Source organism: Trachurus trachurus, assembly GCF_905171665.1.
Source record: "Trachurus trachurus genome assembly, chromosome: 15".
NCBI classification, from domain to species: domain Eukaryota; kingdom Metazoa; phylum Chordata; class Actinopteri; order Carangiformes; family Carangidae; genus Trachurus; species Trachurus trachurus.
In genome coordinates this window covers 16,458,177-16,480,450 of record NC_139906.1, presented here as the reverse complement: position 1 = coordinate 16,480,450, position 22,274 = coordinate 16,458,177, and the positions used below count along the sequence as shown (strand labels likewise).

The 22,274-nt window shown below is 42.8% G+C and overlaps 1 protein-coding gene across 2 annotated transcripts in view; it reads left to right on the top strand.

The window, feature by feature from the left end:
- Positions 1-22,274, top strand: part of marchf8 (membrane-associated ring finger (C3HC4) 8) — a 77,378-nt gene that overhangs the window by 38,540 nt on the left and 16,564 nt on the right. The window contains exons 1-2 of one of the 2 annotated variants that reach the window (XM_083988390.1): positions 4,298-4,771; positions 15,466-15,516. In XM_083988390.1, the coding sequence (XP_083844516.1) occupies positions 4,742-4,771; positions 15,466-15,516 (81 nt within the window). In that variant the 5' untranslated portion in view covers positions 4,298-4,741. Of the gene's footprint in view, positions 1-4,297; positions 4,772-15,465; positions 15,517-22,274 lie in introns of those variants that run through there. The other variant, XM_083988389.1, reaches the window with a different exon arrangement.

The following is a 22,274-nucleotide window of genomic DNA, read 5'->3' as shown; positions in this document are numbered from 1 at the left end:
CCATCAGCCTTCACAGGTCGAGATGGATAAGCTTCATTGGGTGTCAAAATTGAAAAGATTGCAGGATAGGGCAAGGGGACAGTGGGCGTTGGGGAAGAGCCACAAATCAATGAAACTGCTCCAGTCAGCCACTTGTTATTTTGGGACAGTGAACTGATGGTGTTATGCCCTGGTCGTGCTGCCGCAGTGACGGCCCACTTAAGGTTTGTGCTTGTGTCTGAAGATTTTGTCGCATGAAAACATGCGGCTCAGACACCATCCTCCACTGCATTAAGCACAGATATGTAAATGAAAAGCAAAGCTCCAGATCAAAGCACTGCACACTTTACAGCAGATAAGCAGCAAAAGATTTCCATGTAGGTAACTTTAAGAGTATGTCTTTGATTTTTTTTCTCACGGACCATCTCTCCTCTTCTTCATTTTGGTCTCTCTCCTCTTGTCTCTTTCTCTTAATTTACGGTGGATTTGATTGAAACATGCAGCAGGCAGACAAGCTGTAGTGTTGTAGCTATCAGTATGCATGACTGTATTTGAATATGAACTGAAAAGGCTATTACAGCTCAATTTCACGCCCAGTGGGAAATCTGACATGTTTCTCCCCCAGTAGAAATCAGACTGTCAGAGTTCTCTCCTTGCTCCCTCCCTTCACATTTTGCCTTAAGTTTCTTTCTTAAGCCAAGTTCAAGTCTCAGTATTTTGTGTCCTCTCCATTCAGGCGTCTGACCTTGCACTGTCCTGAATCCTAATCTTAAACTCAATCAGGCAGTAGCCTTGTATATTAGTGATGATTGATATTTTCTGACAGGTGCTAAATTCAGTCCAACTGTTGCTCTCTGCAAACCATGTTTTTCTGTGGCTTTCAGTCTGAAAGCCCTGCAGAGAGGCTGTCGAGCTGTGCTTAAAGATCACCAGCTTATTATGTTCTGTTACAGTCAAGAGGCCTGTAAGCCAGTTTTGGGGAAGCCACTTTGAGACGTATCTTAGCAAACTGCCAATTATTCTACACTGGAAGAAGTTGAACTACTGCAAAGCTACCCTTGGGAGAAATCTAGTTTGTCAATTTTAACAAAGTCGCTCCTTTTTCTAAGTAGCTTTATTAATTCAATGTGTATGTGATGCTTAATAAAACATAATAATAAAAAAAGCCAGTGAATTGAATTTAGATACAGTGCCTAAAATACCCTATAACGCTAACCCACTATTCATTGGAAACAGAACATGTTTTGGTTTTGTGTACGGTAATTGGAAAAGGATGGCCATGGTGATTTAAGGCCTAACCCCGGATGACGTTGTTGTAGTGTTTGGTGATGACTGCATGACGAAATTCATTGCCTGGACATTGCCTGGACATGCCTGGACATGCCTTTACGGCAGCCCCAGGACTTGTCAAAGGGGGTTCAGTTGCTGTACAGTAGAGTAGAAAAAAAGTCATCATAAATGTCCTTTAAAGGCCCCATATTGTTTGCAGTTTCAGGAAATGACTTAAATCTCTATGCACACAGAAGTAGTTTAACCAACAGCAGGTTCCTGCTAAATGTAGTTAATCTGTTGGTTTAATTACATGTAGCTCACTTCTCCCCAGCATTTACCAGAAAGCTGTGTCTGCGTCATCCGCAGTTCTACCCTAGTCTCACCTTGGCTTACTAATCTTTTCCTCTCTGTCCTACTTTCTCCCCTTAGAGACTTGATGGCCGAATCATATCCGTTTGTCTCAAAGCATGCACAGAGTCCCTCTGAATGGAGTTAGGGAGTCGTTATACTCACCTCACTCCAGAAATCAGCAGCTCTTTTGTTGCCTGCTGTTGCCTCATCACTTAACTGCTGCCTGGAACCAATTCCACAGTGTTCATTTAGAGACTACCAGCTCTCATATTGTTTGTAGGACTTTGCATTCGGTATTAAAGTACACATGAAAAAATAGCCTGGTCAAATACCAGAATATTTAGAATGGAGAGTTTTACTCCGCTCTGTGTAAAATAAGGATTTACAGCTGGGACTGTCTGGATACTGACCTTGTTAAACAGAATGTGTTGGTCAGACAAGGCCGATCCGCAAGTGTTTTGACTATAAATTACATTCATTAGGTTATATGTCTGCCAACCAGCTCAAATTGTAAGTGCAGTTGAAGGCCGTTGTTACCTAATGTATGCATTTTAAATGATGGGAAAAGAGAGCATTGGTATTAGGTTGGAAGGAAGTCAAGTTAGCTAACACAGAAACCTGGAGCCTGCTGAAGGCTTTCGTGATACCTTTAGGTGATCAAGTGCAAGAGTTTGCAAAGGATAAAACTGGTTTAAAGACAAATGTCAGAGAACTTTTTTGACATTTCATTTTGTCTGGGAGACAAGTATTAGCCCTAATCATTACCCACTGGCCATTTCAGTGTTGTATCTATAACGAGTAATTCTTTTATACAGATTTGGAGTGTGTGAAAATAAATACATACAAATCTGTCATATGTCATAATTGTATTTTACGCTGAATTTTTAGAAACTTGCTATACAATCAGATGATACATAGTTTAAAGCAGAAGTAAGCGATCCGGTCGTTTTGGCTAACTTCTTGTCAGCCGATGGAGTTAGCAGTACCCGCCCTCGTCCCTACGTCACCACATTCACGCGCATCCCTTGGCTGCACACACAGAGAGGACTGCCCCTTTATGCCGTTCTCTCTCCTCATTGGATAAAGGTTGTAGGATACAAGGAAAGTTTTCTCCTCGGCTTACAGCAGAGCAGAGTGACTGACAGACCCGTGTTTCGGACCAAACACTCTATAAGTGATTGCTGTCGGAAGATATAACTATTTAAGACTTATATTAACACAAACATTCCGGTTACTTCTGCTTTAAGACTTAATCGGATTCATCAGAGTAACTTATATAAACAAAGTGCAATGCAATATTTCAATCAGAAATACATAAAATGAAAGTAAATGAAAAATCTGAGTAAATGTTGTTGTTGTTGTTGTTGTTGTTGTTGTGAAAATCTCTTTGTTGTGTTCACTGGACAAAGTTCACGAGCTGGGCTAGTAGACCTGCTGTAAGACTGTATTTAGAGGCTAAAGCTGTTTAAGCTGTGTTCCTCAATGAAAGCAAAGTGCTGCTCAGCTCATTATCCAATGGAAAGGCCCCGATGCGTCTCTCCAGTGTGTAGATGGAGAACAGGAAGTTTCACTGTGCATCAAATTGTTCCTCTGTCACCAGAGATGTCATACACACACAGGAACATGTAGTTTTTCACAGCTTTATATGAATGTGTATATGTACAATGTGGTCATGCGGTGAAATAACACACCATCTATTATAATGCCCTGAAACTTTCATATCAAAGTCCTTATTAACGTCCTCAGGGTTGCAAAAAAAAAAAAAAAAGCCATTTATGAAGGTTTATCTTTATTAACCACCACTCATGGCAGGTTGATGATAAAACACTCAGTGAAAGAGATATTTATGAATATATTAAGTGCCACTCACCCAGAGCTGAGTTGTATGAATTATAACTGTATACTGGTGATGTGTCTCTAGTTGGTTTCAGTCCACTTAGAGAGCTGTAATTAACACATTATGTTGGATAACTATTTATCTCCATCACAAATTGTTAGTCTCTTCCTTTCTATGGCTTTATTTTGCTCTGGTTCTTTTTGTTTCAACAACCCTGTATCATTATTGTAATTGAATCGCAGCTAAGGTTTAATTGCCGTGTTTATCAGTGGACGTCAGCCATCAGTGTTGCTGTGGTGTTGCCCAGAATGTGAGTGATGGTGCTGAAGCTTTGCCCTTGAATACAGCTGAGGGTGTGTGTGTGTAGTAAATTACCCTCTGCTCCACCTCACCATCCCTCAGTGCCTGCTGGGGATTGGTGTAGCCAGCAGTAATGACTTCTCTGATTGGGCGGACGATGATAGTGGGGTTAGAGGAGGTTTGGAGGCTGAGTGTTTGTCCAAAAACAGTCATGGATTCAGAGAGAGACGTCTCTGTGTGTGTGTGTGTGTGTGTGTGCACGTGTGTGTGTGGGTGTGTAGTGCAGTAGTTGCAGGACCGGCTTAAGTCGTGTTAGGAGGAGGTTCTTTAAGGTTAAGCTTAGTGTGCAGAGCAGAGGGAGTCTATTTAAAGGATACCACCCCCTTCTCATGAATGATTCAACAATAGTTTGCCCCTCCCCCACCCCTCATCAAGATCAGCTGGAGGAAGTGGTTGCTCGGCCAATGAGATTACAGCACCGGATTGACTCTGTGTGTGTGGATTTATGTGTGTGTGTGTGTGTGTGTGTGTGTGTGTGTGTGCAGCTGAGAGGGCGCAAGCCTGGACTATCAGCAGCAGCTCTGCCTCTGTGTCTGTGTGTGTGTGTGGAAAATGTAGGGCAGCCGCTTGTTCTCCCTCCCTCTGCCTGCCATCTCCCTCTCGCTATCTTCTCCTCTGTCTGTCTTTGTTTCTGCGCTGTGCTGCTGCTGCCGTAGCTGCAGTCGCCACGGTGACGGCTGCCTCAGCTCTGCTTCCGTATTTGCTGAGGCTCGGCTCGCTCGCTCTCCTTCCTGTCTCTCTCTCTCTCTCTCTCTCTCTCTCTCTCTCTCTCTCTCTCTTTCGCTCTGTCCCTGTCTGAGCTCACATCGAGGATTTACAGAAGGGGCATGTAACCTCCCTGAGGAACCATTGTCTGCGTGAGGGTGTGTGTGGGTGTACGTACGTGTGTGACTGTGTGTGCATGTGTGTGAAAGGGAGGTGAGGTGGCTTCAGGATCCAGACATGAATTCCTGCTGGAAGATGAAGATTCAGGTAACACATTCTTGTTCTTGATGCCGTTGCTGTTGTTGTGGATGTTTGTCTCGTCCTGAGCTGTTTTTGCCTGTGCCGTTGTTGTTGTTGTTGTTGTTGTCGTTGTCGTGATTATTTCCACCGTCACAGCTCTCTCCTCCAGGGGCTGTTATGATCTGCAACATGTCAGAAAACAAACGCAGCCGCTTACACCGCATCTGCATGCACAGCTGATCGTGTGTAGATGAAGGCCTGTTGCAAAGGAAGGACGATGACAATGAATTGAAAGGGGAGCTCATCGTAGTTTCCACTGAGTGGTTGTTATGGTGAGGCCTTCTGTCTCCGTGGTGATGGCAGAGCGCTTCTGCTGCAGTAGCCCAGAGATGAACGAGTTGCCAGGAATGTGTGTGTATTTGTGTGTGTGTGTGTGTGTGTGTGTGTGTGTGTGTGTGTGTGTGTGTGTGTGTGTGTGTGTGTGTGTGCGTGTGAGAGAGCGAGAGAGAGGAAGGGATACATGAAATGTGTTCATCCTGTCAAGCAGAAGCAGCACCATCAGAGTGATATCTGAGTTTATACGTTTACATTTGCAGGTACATTTTGTTTGTTTTCATCCTTTGTATGTATCCATGTATCCATCTCTCTCTTGGACTCTGAACCTTGTATAAGTTTCACAGTTAGTGCATGTTATCTGGGTATGCATGCATGACGTTACCATGCATGTTTGTTTATGCGGTTGAGAGGCTCATCTGCCACCTCTTCAGTGTGAAGGGTTGACCCACTTTCTCCTGCGCCTCTGCCCTTTGTTCAGGGTGAGCGGGGGGTGCACAGCACAGCACAGCAATACTGTACATGACTAGCAAACATGAACTTGCACTTCCCATCAGCATTGTTATTATGCGTCTACTTCACAAGAGTCATTTCCCCTTTTTTTAATTAACCACTGTTTCCCTTCTCTTTAGGCTACAGTTCTGTATGTGCGTGTTGTCACAGCGTTAGGTTATAGATCGCTAGGCTAAGTGATTATTAATACCTTATCTGGTCAGATTAGGTTCACGTGAACTCACTCACCCTTCTGCTGAACCATGTTGAGTTTTTTTCTGTTGAGTTTTCTGTCTTTGCTCCCTGCCTTACTGTTTGATGTGAAAGTGCAAAGAGTTTCTCTGAGGAGTGTGATTGTTTTACTAATGGATGCACAACAACAACAACAACAACAACAACACACTGCCTCAGTGGCAGAGTAATAGAAATATACAAATGTATATCTGTGATATATACTTCCACTCTCTGTCCAGAGCTTAGCATATCACATCATCGACTGACGCACCAAATCACAGAGCTTTGTGTCAAATCTGCAGCTGGGAGGAGGAGGGGGGGTTGGGATTAATGCAGTCACATGTCATGGCAGAGCTTAAAACCTGTTGGAGAACGGGGGAGGAGGAGGAGGAGGAGGAGAGGATGGATGGAGGAAAAAAATGAGGAAGAGGATGGAAGGAAGAGAGACAGAGTGCTGCGGCCCGAGCAAGAGATGTGATGACGGCTGAACTGGATATTTTGCAACGTGGCCACAGAAGCACATCCGTTCACAGCTTTGTCTCCTCTCTTTCCACTTCGCGTTTTTGCTCTGAGCTTGGTTTTTAAATTTCGACAGAGCTGAGAACTGAGTACTTAACGCTGTTAGTATTCAGTACAGGATGCTTTTTCCTTGAGAGAAAAACTTGTTGTGAATGTTCCTGCACTTCAGATATGGTTTTCCCATTCCCAGATGGTGCCAGAGCGCCATGCGTCTCTGAGCAGCTGCTAAGTGCTGCTAGCTATAAAGAAGATATTTGGTGGGGCTCGGGCCTCGGGACTCATTTTCAGAGTGTTTAAATCACTTCACAGCTGAAGTTTCTCTGAATTGATGTTTTCTATTTTGTCCTCTAACATGAACATCGGCCATTTTTGTCTCTCTTTTCTCTGCTAAGGCGACCCCATGGTTTGTGCAAGCACTTCTTTGATTCTGTGAGCCTGTGATCGAAAGATTATATCACAAGGGGACCAAAGGTTCACACACTAATGACGCAGCTAATTAGGAGGCACTGCGCTGAACTAATTATCTGTAGCTTGACTTTTTCACACTAGTCATAAATAATGACTTATGTCATGCGGAAGAGCACAACCCAAAGTGCAGCTAATGAGGAAATGTGACTTTACCGCTCAGTCACAAAAATATTTCATGCAGTCTTTGGATCTCCTGTTCTCTTTGTTGGGCGGTCACCCTGAGCTGTCATATCTCACTTCACTTTTTGTTTCACTGTTCATCCTCCATGACTGACCTCTGGTACTGTCTTATCAAGGCTATGCTCATTGCTATAAGTCTTATGGGTGTATAGGCTTAGATTCTGCTATAATACAGTTTTATATAACCTTGATTAGACACACAGGTCATCATGCACTGTATACTGTATGATGGTCACTGTCTGTCTTCTACCATATCCTGTTTGGACATACTGATGCAATTATGTCCACGATGAATGAAGAGATATGAGGGGCAGACGGAGCAACAGGAGGAGGCGGCGGAGGAAGAGGAGGCAGTGAGGAAACCACAGCTTAGATTCTGCAGAAGAGGAAAGAAAGAAGTCAAATGTGTTTGTTCACAGACATGTCAAAGTGTGTGAACTTGCGCACCTCCTTTCCTCCTTGTCTGGTTTTAAATGCTGCTTCACTTTGATGTGGCTTTAGCACACACTTGCATAGAGACACAGATGTTGCAGGGTGACACAGTGAGGCCGGGGCTTTGCTGAGCTCATGCCTTCTGTGTGAACGCATGATAACACCCTCAAATATAAGACACAGGGTCTACAAATGTAACAGTGCTTTGGAGGAGAGCGAAATCTCAAATAGGTCTTTCGTTACAGTTGTTTTCGTTTTGTGCATGACCTGCCTGTATAGCGTACTGTCCAGGATACAGTTGATCCCCCCCCCCCCCCCCATGCAGTCGTCCTGGGTCTGGTTAGATGTCTGTGGTCAGCCGAGCTCTCTGCTGATTGTTCTCACTGTGCATAGTTGAGATTTCTCATCTGGTTCTGCTCTCCTGCCCAGCTGCCCACTCAGACGCAGCCTGCATTTCCTCCCTAAGTGGCCACTGGACGCTGACAGGGACAGGAAACCGCATAAAGGCCTGGCTTCCTCTCCTGATGGGACTCTTTTTCAAGGGGGGGGGTGTTTGATATTGGCTTTTGCTGAACGGATGTGTGACTGTGACCTCCGAGGTGGGAGGAGCCAGTCAGTCTAGTGTTTACTCGAATATCTTTCTGTCTGCATGTTTGTGCATGCCTGCTCTGTTGTTTCTAGTCAAGAAGTGGGTTTGTAATGGCCTACTTGACATCGCTGGCACTTGATGTGTATGATTTGAGAGAGACGTCTATTAGGAGTTGAAGATATTCAGAGGAATCCCAGTTATCTCCGTCTGGGAAGGAGATCTAGTGTGAGCTTGTCTGGAGCAATGTGAGCAATAAAAAAAACAAATGAGAGGGGGGAAAAAAACGAAACAGTGGCCTGATTGTAAGATCTGTATTTGGCAGAAGGATCAGCCCTAAGCAGATCATGGTATGCTTATGCCATTTACTTGAGTGAAAGCTGTTCAGATGTAAACACTTCCCTGAGCTGTCTGCCACGGGCTAAACCCTCTGTTTTCTGTTGTCATCCCTGGAGATTGACAAGCTTTACTCCTTTACCTGTCACTTTAATGTCTGTTTGTCTTCAACTTTATTGCTTTTCCCAAAACAAAGTGGTTATGGTTGTGGGGACACCGACCATATAATCGCAATGTTCATGGTTCAACTCTATGGGAACTTTGTCATGTGTCATAGCCCTCTCTCTCCGTCTCCCCACGTTTCCTGTCTATACCGGCATAAATGTCAGAGTAAATAATGTTAAAATAGTGGTTATGGTTGTCTTCTTTTGTTGCCACTGCAAAAAGTCATCCTCATAACCATTTTTGGCCTGGTGCTGATTTAACAGTGACTTTGAAGTCCTGAATGTCAGATGCACGAGTGTGTGTGCATCCATGCATATGTTTCACTGACACCAGACCACAGAAAATGCTGCAAGCTGTCTCAAAGTGAAGTCTGGCGTGCAATGTAAAGCCATTTAATGGTTTCATGCCATGTGAAAGCAGACAAGATGTTGACTCATCCCCCTCCCTATACTTCCCAATTTCAACAAACCCACACACCTCAGGGATAGGATTTTCCAAAAGGTTAGTTAGGTTTATTGATGTCCAGCAAATAATCGTAGAAATACAACTTTCCACTTCTGTTGCCTCACAAATGACTTGAAGGCTCTGCACAGAGGCTTTCACTTGTCCTGAGTGATTAGACCTCTCTCAGGTTGAAGGTGGGCAGAGCTAATGCTGGGAATTACAGGAGCTCACCAGACTCCGTGCACCAGTAAGAATGACAAAGGTGTAATTGGTCCCACCCTGGCAGAAGCAGCAGAGCAAAAAGCAGTGTGGAGACGCCGTTCACACACCCACACACTTCTGAGGAGACGCTAAGTTTCACATGTGTTGGTGTTCAAAGGCTTTAACAACACAGTCATGACCCTGAGCCTTCCACTCTTTGATGATAGATAGATAGATAGATAGATAGATGGATAGATAGATAGATAGATAGATAGATAGATAGATAGATAGATAGATAGATAGATAGATAGATAGATAGATAGATAGATAGATAGATAGATAGATAGATAGGCAGGCAGGCAGGCAGGCAGGCAGGCAGGCAGGCAGACATTCTCGCCTTTGGGAAATTCAGATGTCCAGTAAGCAGCTCATAAGTAATATAGTAGTAGTAATTATAGTTATAATAATAATAAGTCCAACTTGTCCAGTCTCTTTCTGTTGAATGTTGAATATACTGCTGCTCCAGCAGACAAAAGCATCAAAGGACACTAGTCATTACTGATTGATAAAAACAAGTGTAAGTACATGCACTATTTAGATCAGCCTCTTGAGGATGTATAGTCTATCTTTCAAAAAGTGTCCATTGTTTTAAACAGACAAAGACTTAGTTCGGGTTTATAAGGATGTTTGATACTGTTGAAGAGACTCATCTAAAGGTAGAGGGACTATATTGTTGAGGTTTGACTTGTATTATGATTGGAGTATACCCTGCAGTGCATTGTTCCAGGATTATTCCCAGTTTTCTAATCAATACATAGTGTATATTACATGTTTATATTCAAAGATCCCCGCTGTGTTTGCATTCAGGCGGCAGAACAGCAGGTAGTAAAACTTAAAATATATTGTGCATAAGGAAAAGATAAGTACAGCGAGTGCTGCAGCCCTGTTGTTTATTGAAGCTCTGAAAGGCGTGTGGGGAAACTCCTGGACATCGAACTGTGATGAGTGGAGAAATGAAACCGTCTCTCTTGGCTGGAGAAGTTCAGCAGCTTGCAGAGGTCACTTTGATATAATACACTTACAGAGAAAAAACACAGGAGGAAGAAGAGAGAGATGTGAAAAGTCATTTCCAGTAAACCTCTCCCACGCACAGACACACAGACACACAAACGCTCTGGCCATTCATTTCCCTGATTTCATTCCTTTGACAGTCACCTCATTACCACTGTCTGATAGCTATCATTCATTTGACTGCTCTGGGTCTTGCTTTGTGTGTTTTGCGTTGTCTTATTCCTACGATCTCCTTCCTTGTCTTGTTACCACATCAGCACTTTGTAGCAGGAGATGATAAAGTGTATTATTTGGCCCTTTTTCAACAGAGTGGCTGCCACATAAAACGACTGCCCCTCAAACAGAAAAGAGCTTCTGTTTGTATACACTGACCTTAAATATGTTTTTGCTCAGTAGACATAGTATATATTAATTCACTGGGCAAAGTAGCCGCTGTTGGATCGAGGCCATTTTCCCAACGTGTTTGTTGCTCTTTATCTGTCAGAATTAATCTTCCTTCTTTCAAACTGAATGCTGAATGAAGATGCTTTCACATATCCCACCAGTCATCAGTCCAAAAGCTGTTTTCTTACTCTGTGTGAATCCATTAACCTCTGGAAGTGTGTTATTACAGTAGACAGTGGAGCTGGAGGAAGATGAAGGTGTTAGTTAATTATGTCACTGCAGTGACTCGACAGAGTTTCTTGCTTTCTCCTCCAAGCGTGTTGCAGTGTTTCATGTTTATATTTATGATGCATTTATAAGTGAATCTTCTCTGAGGCAATAGAAATGTTGGCCTTTTCCTGTTGCTATTGGCATTGATGAGGTCTGATGGTGGAGCTTTTGTTTTTTTCCCCCCTCTGATGGAAGCAGTAACAGCCATAATGCACTGCAGCAAATGACTTACCGTCACTTAGGAGGACCAGGGCTGCTTATTCACAGCTGGACAAACAAACTGATGCACTGTTACTATTTCTACGAGTGTCACAAAAACTATCATTCTCTCAGCTGGAGAGCAGATGCGGCAGGGTCCAGGCAAGTTCTCCGAGCGATGTTGAAAGATACTCCAGGAAACAAAGATAAGTCAAATTGGATAGAGGCAGTTCCAGAAAATAGACACAATGTCAATGAAAGTGTGAGAGTGTGTGTGTGCTTAGATAATACATAAGACTGTGGCAAAGACCAGCCTGCACCCCAGCTCTTGATCTCTCGTGACAAAAAAGAAAAAGGAAAAAAAGTACGAGGTGAAAGGTTACAAGCTTGACAAGCATCTCTCATTGGCGACCCTGACCTATCGTGTGAAATCCCATTTCATGTCTGTGCTGGGACAGGCGGGCGCAGATGGTGCTGTAAGCAGCTCCCTGGCGGAGAGTCTCAGGTTTGTGTTCTGAGAAGAGGTTGACCTCAAACACAAAACCTATCTTTATGCTCTGCCCCTGGCATGAAGCTGGTGTGAAATGGTGCAGAAACCAGGAGGGAAGCATCTGGTAACGAGATCCACTTCACTAATGTTGAATTTTCACACAAAATACGGGACATTTGCGTTTAGATGCTTGGTGTATTTTCCTAACTTACTGGCTCTTTTCACAACCCGTCCTACAGTAACAGGATTTGATATAGAAAATAGCACAGAGATGTATATTTATCTTCTTCTGTTTCTGCCAAACTGCCCATTTTTTCTGATTAATTTAATTCAGTGTGAGAATTAAATTCTTGTCTTCATCATTTATGACAGTGAGCTGCGTATCTCTGGGATTAGGGCTGTTGGTCGGACAAAGACAATTTAATTTCAGCACTTTGATGGAATTATAAACGTAAATTTACAGAGAAATCAGCAGAACTTCACATTTTAACACACAAACATTTGGTAAATAGTTAATTGATATAGAAATTGTTGCCGGATTGATTGAAATAGTGTCAGCCTGAGCCTGTACAGTCTGCAGACCAATCTGTGACTTCTGCATCCACGACGGCATAGATGGTGGCTTCAACTGAGGAAGTTGTGTTAAGGATAGAAAAACTTCGTGGAAGAATAGACACATTTCAAAGAGGCACAGTTAAATTCACAAAGGTTTTTATCTTTAGAGATTCTTGCATAAAACTGAGCTGAGCCCTCCTCTCTGTGGGCAGAGAACAGAGCCCTGAAGGACACGGCAATGCCTCTGAATATGACCTGTCCTCCTCTGTCATACTCTCCGAAGCTTTTCACCAGCTCGATTCTTCAGAGTCCGGTGTGAAAGTTGTGTTATCAAAGGCCTGGGCTGCTAACAGACCCTCGGAGGACGCGGAGAGAGACAGACACAGCAGAGAGTGAAACCTGAGTCTTTCTTTATCAGAATTATGCATGAGCCCAGAGAATAAGACTCTTTATAGTCTACTACAGTCATGGTGGCAGGGAAGGTGACTCCCAGACCTTGTGCTGTAGCTAACACAGTTTGGGAGTGAAAAAATGTGGAATAAAAGAGAGGACACACTAGAAATGGTGTTGATCTATTTCCCCTCTCATCTTCTTGTCCTCTCTGCTCTAATCACCGCTGTGTCTATAAAAACCATCAGCCTATTTGTGACCTTGTTATTCGCCAGAAACCTCCAGTCCGAGCATATCTGCTTGTTACTCCATCATGGAAGGATTAAGGGCAAGGATCATCAATTTGTTCTGTTCTTTTGCTCTCTCTGTTATCCCCGTGCTGCATGCCGTCCCCTGTAAAAACTAACTTTACACCCTCTGTGTCAATCTGACAATTGATTTGCTCTACAAATTGCACCCACTGAGAGCTGCATTTACCATTTTGTGACAGTGTGTTGAAGACATTGAAGAGGTAATGACATGGAGATGTGCTTTGCTTTAATCCATTAGAAAAGTGCACGACAGAGCTCTTGCCTCTCTTTGCAGTCTGCAGAAGTACTAGCGACAACAAGCCAACATCGATGTGTTTATTTTCTATTTATCTACACTCAATATATAGAATCTAACTGCATGTTTATCTTATAAGAGGTTGGCAGTTTAAAACGTTAAATGGATGTAGATCGAGATAGGAGATTATGGGTGACATCATAAAATGTCAGCGCTTCACCTCATCAAATAACAGAAACTTTTTGGTATTGCTCTGTGAGACTTAAGATATATGTGATATACGTCTATTGCACTGACCACAACGTTACAACATTATAGCACTGCAGATAATAAAAAAATATTTTGTATCATAGTCATCGTACAGAGTTGGATCTCGGAAATCGTAAGCCTCCATCTTATCAGCATGGCAGGGACCAAAAATGTGTGTGTGTGTGTGTGTGTGTGTGTGTGTATATCTTGTGTTTTTATGTCCTCAGGCGTTTAAGTGAGATGGGAGGAAAAGAAGGATTAAGATGAGAGGAAGCGGGGAGAAACAGAGACTGATGGAAACCTGGTACATACAGTCATCTTCCATCACCATGGCAACAAGTCGCAGCTAGGACACAAGTGAAGTGCTGAAGTAATTAAGAATTGGTAGCATGTCAAGTAGTCTCTTTGTGGCGTGTGTGTGTGTGTGTCCTGTTAAGAGAAGGATGGCACTTCAGCTGCTGGTGTATCTTAAAAACATAAGGAAAGTTGTCAGGATCGAGATATAGTATTGTGTGTGTGTGTGTGTGTGTGTGTGTGTGTGTGTGTGTGTGTGTGTGTGTGTGTGTGTGTGTGTGTGTGTGTGTGTGTGTGTGTGTGTGTGTGTGTGTGTGTGTGTGTGTGTGTGTGTGTGTGTGTGTGTGTGTGTGTGTGTGTGTGTGTGTATTTGGGTCCTCCTGTGTCCCTCGTTGGTTTCCTCCTCTGCATGGCTGAATTTCCAACTACTGAAATCTCTCAACAACTATTGGATGGACTGTCACAAAATTTTGGTGCAGACATTGATGTTCCCCTCAGGATGAATCGTAATCCCTCTGGAGAAGAGAATATACTTGAAATATTCTCACTGCTGTGGCAGACTCCCCCTCTGAAGAGAATGAAGCTTAAGGCAGTCAAAAAATTCTTGATAAGGAAAGTGATGTATTGTTCTGTGTCGGTATCAGCTGGATTAGTTTCTCTTGTGCTCACATGGATCTTATTATATAAATCAAAGTGTAATGAAATTATCATGAACTGCCACTTTTATAGCTTGGTGGTATTATTCTAGCATAGGAGTACTTTGTTTTCCTGGCTGTGTGGGTGGGTGTACAATAAAGCTGTGTGGTCCACTGTGTGAAGAAGAAGTCGGGGGGAGATGGGGGGATGGGGGAGATGGAGGGGGCAAATAGATACAGCAGCAGTGAATTTCTGCCCCCCTAACGGTTTAATCCGTCCATGCTCTCTCTCCCCACTGAGCTGATTTCCCTTTGCAAAGATTTGTTTATGTCCAAAGCACCACAGCCCTGTCAGACCCAGTGTGAACTCTGCATTATGCAACTATGATTGATTACTCATTAAGGAACCACGCAAGGCGCTAATACCCGCGCTGAATGCAGCACAACAAGCCAGCGAGTGTTTGTGAGTCTCTGATGCAAGCCGGGAACACCGAGTGGGATTGGAGGATCATTACAGGCTCAAAACAAAACTCGACTGTGCCGAGCGCTGGAAGTGCTGCCCTGTTTCGCTCCCTGGGTAGTGATACAAATATTGTGACACTGTTTGATTTTAGGTTTGGACGGATGTGTTATGTAATCAGCTTGTCCTCCTTTCGTCTTGCGCCAGAAGACCTTGATTCACCAACTTAAGATGCCAAACAGCTCAGGATCACTAGTCCCTGAGCATCTGAGAAATGTAGTTCTGCTGTGCTTGTTAGACAGACACAACCACCAGTTGCACCTTTTCCTGCTGTGTAACAAGACCTTCTTCAATCCCTATCTACACCATAAAGGTCTTTGCATGATAATGACAACTGCCTCCACTCCCATTTTTAGCTTTGCTACTGTCAGGCTCCTGCGATGGCAGTGTCACTGTGTTGTTTGGTGTTTCCACCACCGATGTATCTCAGCTAATTGCATGGATTGACACGAAACGTGGTGCAGACACATTCATGATACCCAAAGGATGAATCCAATTAACACATGTGGATTTTACACATCTGCGTTGTCTCAGTTGGTCAATGTAAATAACATGTTTATGTCAAACAGTACGGCACCATTCATTACAAATAAGATGTGATGCGGATAGTAATTATGGAGGCGCATACCAGCTCTCGTCTGAGGCTATACAGCATCTCTCTCCTGTGTCTGAATGTGTTGGTGTTTTCACTCACTGAGTTTTTTTTGTGTTTGTTTTCTTCTCTTGCAGAATGAGAAGCCTCTGGGTCATTCGGCAAGCAGGTCCAGCAATATATCAAAGGTGAGCAAAGCACACAAGCAAATAGAAAAATTTAAATGAATGATATATGGCCTCTACAGAGAAAAGAGGGATTCAGTATAGGCGGGCGTCGGTGAGGTGAGCTGTGGAGGCTGAGATTGACAGAACAGATAGACATGCAGCAGCGTGAGAGTGGCTGATGGATAACCTGCCTCTCTGGCGTCACATCGTCCCAATCAGAGCCCCCTCTTTGATCGACCTCCACAAAACAGACACGTCTTAACACCTCAGCATCTCAGCTCGACGTGGCTCTCTGTCAGACAGACTGTATAAACCTCTGTCCTCGGTGACTCCTGTCTTTCTCTGTTTTCTCCCCCTCTTTCCTCTCCAAGCTGGGGCCTGCGTCGAATCCGGCTGCAGAGTTTTTCAACCTTTCTCTCCTGAGCCTCTTAGAGGATAAACCCTTTACTTGTGCTAATAGATGTCAGGGTCGCATCATCACCATGGGACCACTCGAACAATTATGTTTGATCCACAAGCCAATTTCTCTTTAACTGTGAACATGATGGGAGTTACTGCACCTTCATGATAAATAACCCAACACTCATTCTCTGGGTCACAGTTATGGTTCAACATAAAAACTGCTTTCTAAGACAGTGTACCAGTCCCAGGTTAGAAAGAACTATACTCTATGGCTGCATAAAACAGACACTGACCGTGTTATGAAAACTGCTTCACTGATTGATTATGGCATTTACCTAAATGAAGTTTAAGAGGACTCTGTTTTAGTGGTGTTAAAAAGTTTCAAGAACCTGAGACTTGCAAAATTTAACTATTCAATTCAATTTAATTGATATTTAATATGCAGATTTTTTTTATTTGGCTGTCACATTTGCACATTTGCAGACTGTTTTAAGGAGCAGACCAGCTGAACACATCCCCAGTTTAACCACAGTTGAGTACAAAGTCCAGCAAGGTCAAACCAGGAAGCACAGCTATAAAAACAAATGTTATGTCTTAAAGTACACAAATTAAAGTATGAGATATGATCCGTGCACCTTTGCTCATGTGGTTATACAGTTAGGGAAAAACAAACATCATCACCTCCATATAAACAACCTTTGGTAGCTGATTAAAAAATATGGGATATGTTATGTAACTAAAACTCATAAAAGCAGAAACTGAATGCACAACATTTTAAAGGAATAGTTTTCATGTTGGGACATGTGTTTTCTGTCTTGCTGAGAGTTGTATGAGAATATGAACACCAGTCTCTCACCTGTATGTTAAAATGTGAAACTAACTAAGTTAAGCAGGAAGTTGACAACCTCCCACGCTGTCGTTGCTCTGTGGGAACCGTTGGGTTTCTCTATTATAAAGTTAGGTCCTGACCTTACCATGTAAAGTATTGTACCTGCCTCATTATGATCTGGCACTATACAAATCAGTTTTAAGTGAACCAAATGTAGGTAAAGCGTTTACACATTAAAGCAGAAGTAAGCGAAATGTTTGTGTTAATATAAGTCTTAAATAGTTATATCTTCCGACAGCAATCACTTATAGAGTGTTTGGTCCGAAACACGGGTCTGTCAGTCACTCTGCTCTGCTGTAAGCCGAGGAGAAAACTTTCCTTGTATCCTACAAACTTTATCCAATGAGGAGAGAGAACGGCATGCAGGGCTGTGTGTGCAGCCAAGGGATGCGTGTGAATGTGGTGACGTAGGGACGAGGACCAATAGATCCATGACGAGGGCGGGGACTGCTGCTAACTCCATCGGCTGACAAGAAGTTAGCCAAAACAACCGGATCGCTTACTTCTGCTTTAAAGCAGAAGTGAGTGATATATTTGTGTTAATATAAGTCTTAAATAGTTATATCTTCCGACAGCAATCACTTACATAGAGTGTTTGGACTGAAACACGGGTCTCTCAGTCCCTCTGCTCTGCTCTGAGCCGAAGAGAAAACATTTATCGTATCCTACAGTTTTTATCCAATGAGGGGAGAGAACGGCATGCAGGGCTGTGTGTGCAGCCAAGGAACGCCGTGAATGTGGTGACGTAGCGACGAGGACTGTTATGGTGCGTTCAAGGAAACTCGTATTTTTCCGACCGTGAAGTGGTACCAGTTCGATCTGGTACGAGTTCACCGGTCGGAAGTTACGAGTGGCCGTTATAGTGACTTTCACCGGTAAAACAGGTCGGAAAAACACGAGTGGGTTGCCTGGAACGCTACAAAGTCGTAAGTTGTGACTTGAAGCTGTAATTTACGATTTCAAAAGCCTGCCTGGAACGCAGCATTAGCGAAAACGACCGGATCACTCACTTCTGCTTTAACTGTCATGGGTTTATAACAATTAAAACATGTCATTTGATGTCATTTTCCCGCTTAAAAAATGAGTCATACTTTAGCAAACAATGACACCTTGATTAAACAAATCAGACGAACGTGCTCAGCGGTGAGCTTTAGAGATGTTGGTAAGTGAATTTACTTTCACTTTCCACTTGTCCACTGTTTTGATTAGTGTCTGCAGAGAGACTGGAGGTGCTTTGGCTCAGGCTTTTGGCTCAATAGTTGTGACGGGGCTTAAAATAGCTGAGACAGATCAATTATCTTGTAGATTGGCTCAGGTCATCCCCGGCAGTCTGAGAAATTCAAACAAACACACACGAGACGACCAAGAAACCTGAACGTCCAGCTATCTCATCCGTAAATCAAGGCCCCCGATTTATTTAGTTAATGGTTTCCGGACACCGTTCATTGTCATTGAATGTCCTAACCAAACTGCCCTTCCTCTGACAAATGTGAGCGTAATGGAGTGATAGACATAAAGTATGAACAGGGCTCTTAAGTTTGACAGCTTTAATTAATAATCAGCAGTCTGCATGCCAGCTGGTGTTCCCTGCTCCTTCCTAAAGGGAAATACCTCCGACTGGCAGGTTTTAAATCTGTATTAATTGTTCTCTGGACGGACAAGTCTGCTGAGAGTCCCAGTGGTTAAGGAAAGTTATGAATCATTGGACAACTTTGGACTGAGTGAGTGAGGAAACAAGTACAAGAAGTCACCTCCAAACTCTTGAGAGACTACAAAATGCTCAAACGGAAAAAAAAAAAAAAAAACACCCACCAAGATTTAACAGAGGATTACTGATAGAGGGGAAATATATTATCAGTAACACACCGTCTTCCTGAAACCACTTTCCCGGGAAGCTGCTTGAATCAGAATATGATCTGTTCGACTACAGAGGAGGATTTTATGCATATATGCAGTGAATTTATAAGTTTCCCTGCTCTCTGCAGTATTGGCAGGACGGGATGGAAGATTTTCAAGTTTCCAACTGTGACTCAAATATTCCTTTTTGCCGAAAGAATATACAGTGTTGTTCAAGATCATTTATGTTGCAAAGACGAAGCACTTGTTTGGATCATAGAAAAAAACACACAGCTGATAAGATCTTCACTTCATTTACACATGTATCTTGTCTGTACGAGTTGCGGATTTAACAGCTGATCTTGACTTAATTGTTTTCATTCACTTTCACATGAATTCCAGCCAGACTCAGGATAAGGAAACCTAAACAAACCCCTCCGTTGCTTCACGTGGCACAAATTCAAGCTGAATCACATCAGCTCGTGTCAGATCAAAATGTGCTTGAATCCAATTGTTGACCTATTTAAAAGATCTCTCTCTCTCTCTTTCTCTCTCTCTCTCTACATAAATAACCACAGCATCAGCGTGAGAGGGATATTTCATAACATCTCTCCAGCTTGGCGCAGAAATGCAGTTTGGATCATGTGTATGCGTATGCGAGAGCTCAAACATCCAAAGAATTTGTTAATTCTGTCAAAATGCTTGCTCTAGTTTTTATACAGATAACCTGGCAGGATGTACCGTAGCTTCTGACATTTTTCATGTCGACAGTTGGTGAACTGCTGCGAGTCCTTTAATCATTCTGGGGATGACTCAGGAAGGAATCCACTTTCTAGATATCCAGTAACACTCCCTTGTCATGAGACACACACCTGTCATGAGTGAGGGTTATGTGATAACAGGAAAACAAGCTGCAGCATTTCGCCAGGGGGCAAAGTGTTTCATGAAGATGATATTGCCTCCATCAGTGAACTTGTCGCTGTGGGGGGTTAAAGTGTATGGTCTCAGTTCGAAAAACACATACACATCGAGAGCCAGAAACTTGTTATTTCTTGTCTGCTCTATGTTTGTGTGTCTCATTGATTCACTTGTACAGAAAGTGTCTTTTATTGAGCTATTTAGAAGAAATGGGAGAATTGTGATAGAGAGGTGGAGCTGAGGGCAAACAATCAGCTTCTTCTTTTTTTGTCATATGAAAGGACGGTCAGTGTTGAACATACAAAAGCAGCCGTGAAAGGTTTATCTGTGCACAGAGTGTGGGCTGAGGATTACCCGTTGATTTGGCGTGAGTTGAGTTTCCACTCAGTGAGGTCAGGAGGCTTAGCTGTAGCCGTTTCTCTCTTTAGCACAGTGCCAGGGAGCTGTGCGATGCCTCCTACACTGTTTGGGAAGGAATTAAAGTATTAAAGTCCTCATAAAGACACAAAGCAGCGACCCACCGCTCAGTGGGCTGCTGATAGGCAGCCAAACATCTGGTGGTGCTCTAAAATTCAAGCTGCTGCAGTTTTTTGGTGTTTTAGGCTCCATTGCTACAGAGCACAACCGGGGTCTTTCCCCCAGATCTCTGAGGGAGCAGTTCTGCTGCTCTGTTCAGCTTGGCAGACCACTGATGTTAAAAGCAGGCACCGAGCCAAACCACTATTCTGTAGAAAGTGAAGTTAATTGTTAATTTCTTGGAACACATCATACTTTTGGTCGTCTTTGCTGAATTGCTCAGTCTGGCAGCATTGCTCATTTTCTTCTGCTGAAGCTGCCTCTGGTCCTCGGAGGAACCAGACTTCAATGATTTCATTACAAAATGCTTTTGGTGGAAAGGGCCATTATTGCTTATTTGTCTGCAAATCTGTAAAATGGAGCTATCAGCATTAGTCAAAAAGTGTAAATACTGACTGAAATGCACTTTTCTCTTTCTTCAATTTCTGAAGTAGCCAAATCATGCAATCACTGCTACTGCTGGTTGCTCATACTTGGTTGTCCTGCAACTAATATCATTATTTCCAAATGATAAATGAATCTGCAGATTATTGTTCAATCAATAGAAAAGCCATTTTACTGAAGAACGTCAGAAACTAGAAAAATACCCGTAACTATTTCAGATTTTCAGAGCTCAAGGCGATAACTTGAATAAAACTGTGTTTGCCAGTTATGATTACAAGTGGTGACTGAATAAATCAGTAATAAAACATAATTTTCTTCTGATCTACTTAACGATTAATCAGCTAATTATATCAACTCTACAGCCACCGAAGAATTACAGCAAACACTTTAATATGAAATAAATAGAGCTCCTAAATGACCCAAATCATCTGTGTCCAGAGATTAAATGGTCAAAAAACATTGACATCAGTCTCAAATGCCATGATGAGCCAGCTGTGTTATCATTATCAGCAATTAATTATGAGTTCCTTGTGCTTAATGAAGATGAAGACAGCTAAAAAAAAAAGTCTGTTGCTCACAGTAATTAAGCTGTGATTTAATAAGTAGAGTGCTGTACAAAATCAATTCACAGAAGTTTTAACTCTCACATTATCAGCTGTGTAATTATTGAGACATCTTCAGTTGTCAGACGACATGAACACACAGTGGGAAACTTTCTATCTCTGTTATCCAATTCACATGACATGAATGCGGCATCAGTCCCTTCAAAATAACAGTCCTTTCCCATAAATATTGTTGACAGACTTCCCTGTGTATCTCTGACAAACATCTGTTTCCTAGTGAGCAGCAAATGCCTTGTCAGTGTAAAGGACAGTTTCTTTACATGTTATTAAAATCTCAATAGATAACAAATTTGTCACAAACTAGTTGTGACAGCTAAGAGCTGAAGCAGTTGCACTTCTTGCCAGTTTTCGGTTTGTGCCAGCAATCATGAAATCCCAAAGAAAAACACGGAGATGACGTAACGTAAAATATCAGAGAAATGACTGGCCGGTCAGATCAACCAACGCTCCTTTGGCCTTCTGCATAAACTGCTGCTTCTAAGTCACCCCGGCTCTAATGTGCGTGGAGTGTCCCCAGTAAAAAAAAAAAAAAACAGTGTTTGACTTTTTCTCAGAGTAGCTTATGAAAAGTAGCATCTAAGCTGACAGTGGATTTTCTGCACTTGCTTGTGTCAGAAGAAGAGATTAGGTCTGAGACTGAATTTTGCAGCGATTTGCTCTAGCGCCACACATCAGTGATTGTATACACACTATACTAGACTGTAATCATAGAAACTAGCCTTTCCTCTTGAACTTTCTGCTCCCTCCGGCTCTTGTTGTGCGTCTCCTGCAGCTGGTGATGTTTGAATACCCTAGAGCCATGATGCAGTTACGTTGAAATGCTCGCCACTGAAACGTAGTGTGATAGGAATCGCAGAGATATTCATTATCAGCACAACCTGTCGGTGGGTTCTCCCTTGGCTGTGTACATAATGTCAGCACACTTATTGTATATTACAGCAGGGATGTACTTCGGATCCTGAATGTTGATTTAACTGTGACCTTGTGAGAGCTGTGGGGAAACTTGAAATGAACACTGAAATGAGTCATCTGGGAAAAAATAAACTGTGATTGAAGTAGAATGATAAAAGAACTTGCTGATTAAAAATTTAATTTATAGTACTTTGCATAGCACTGTTGCATAATGCTTGAAAAAACATAAAGCACCAACC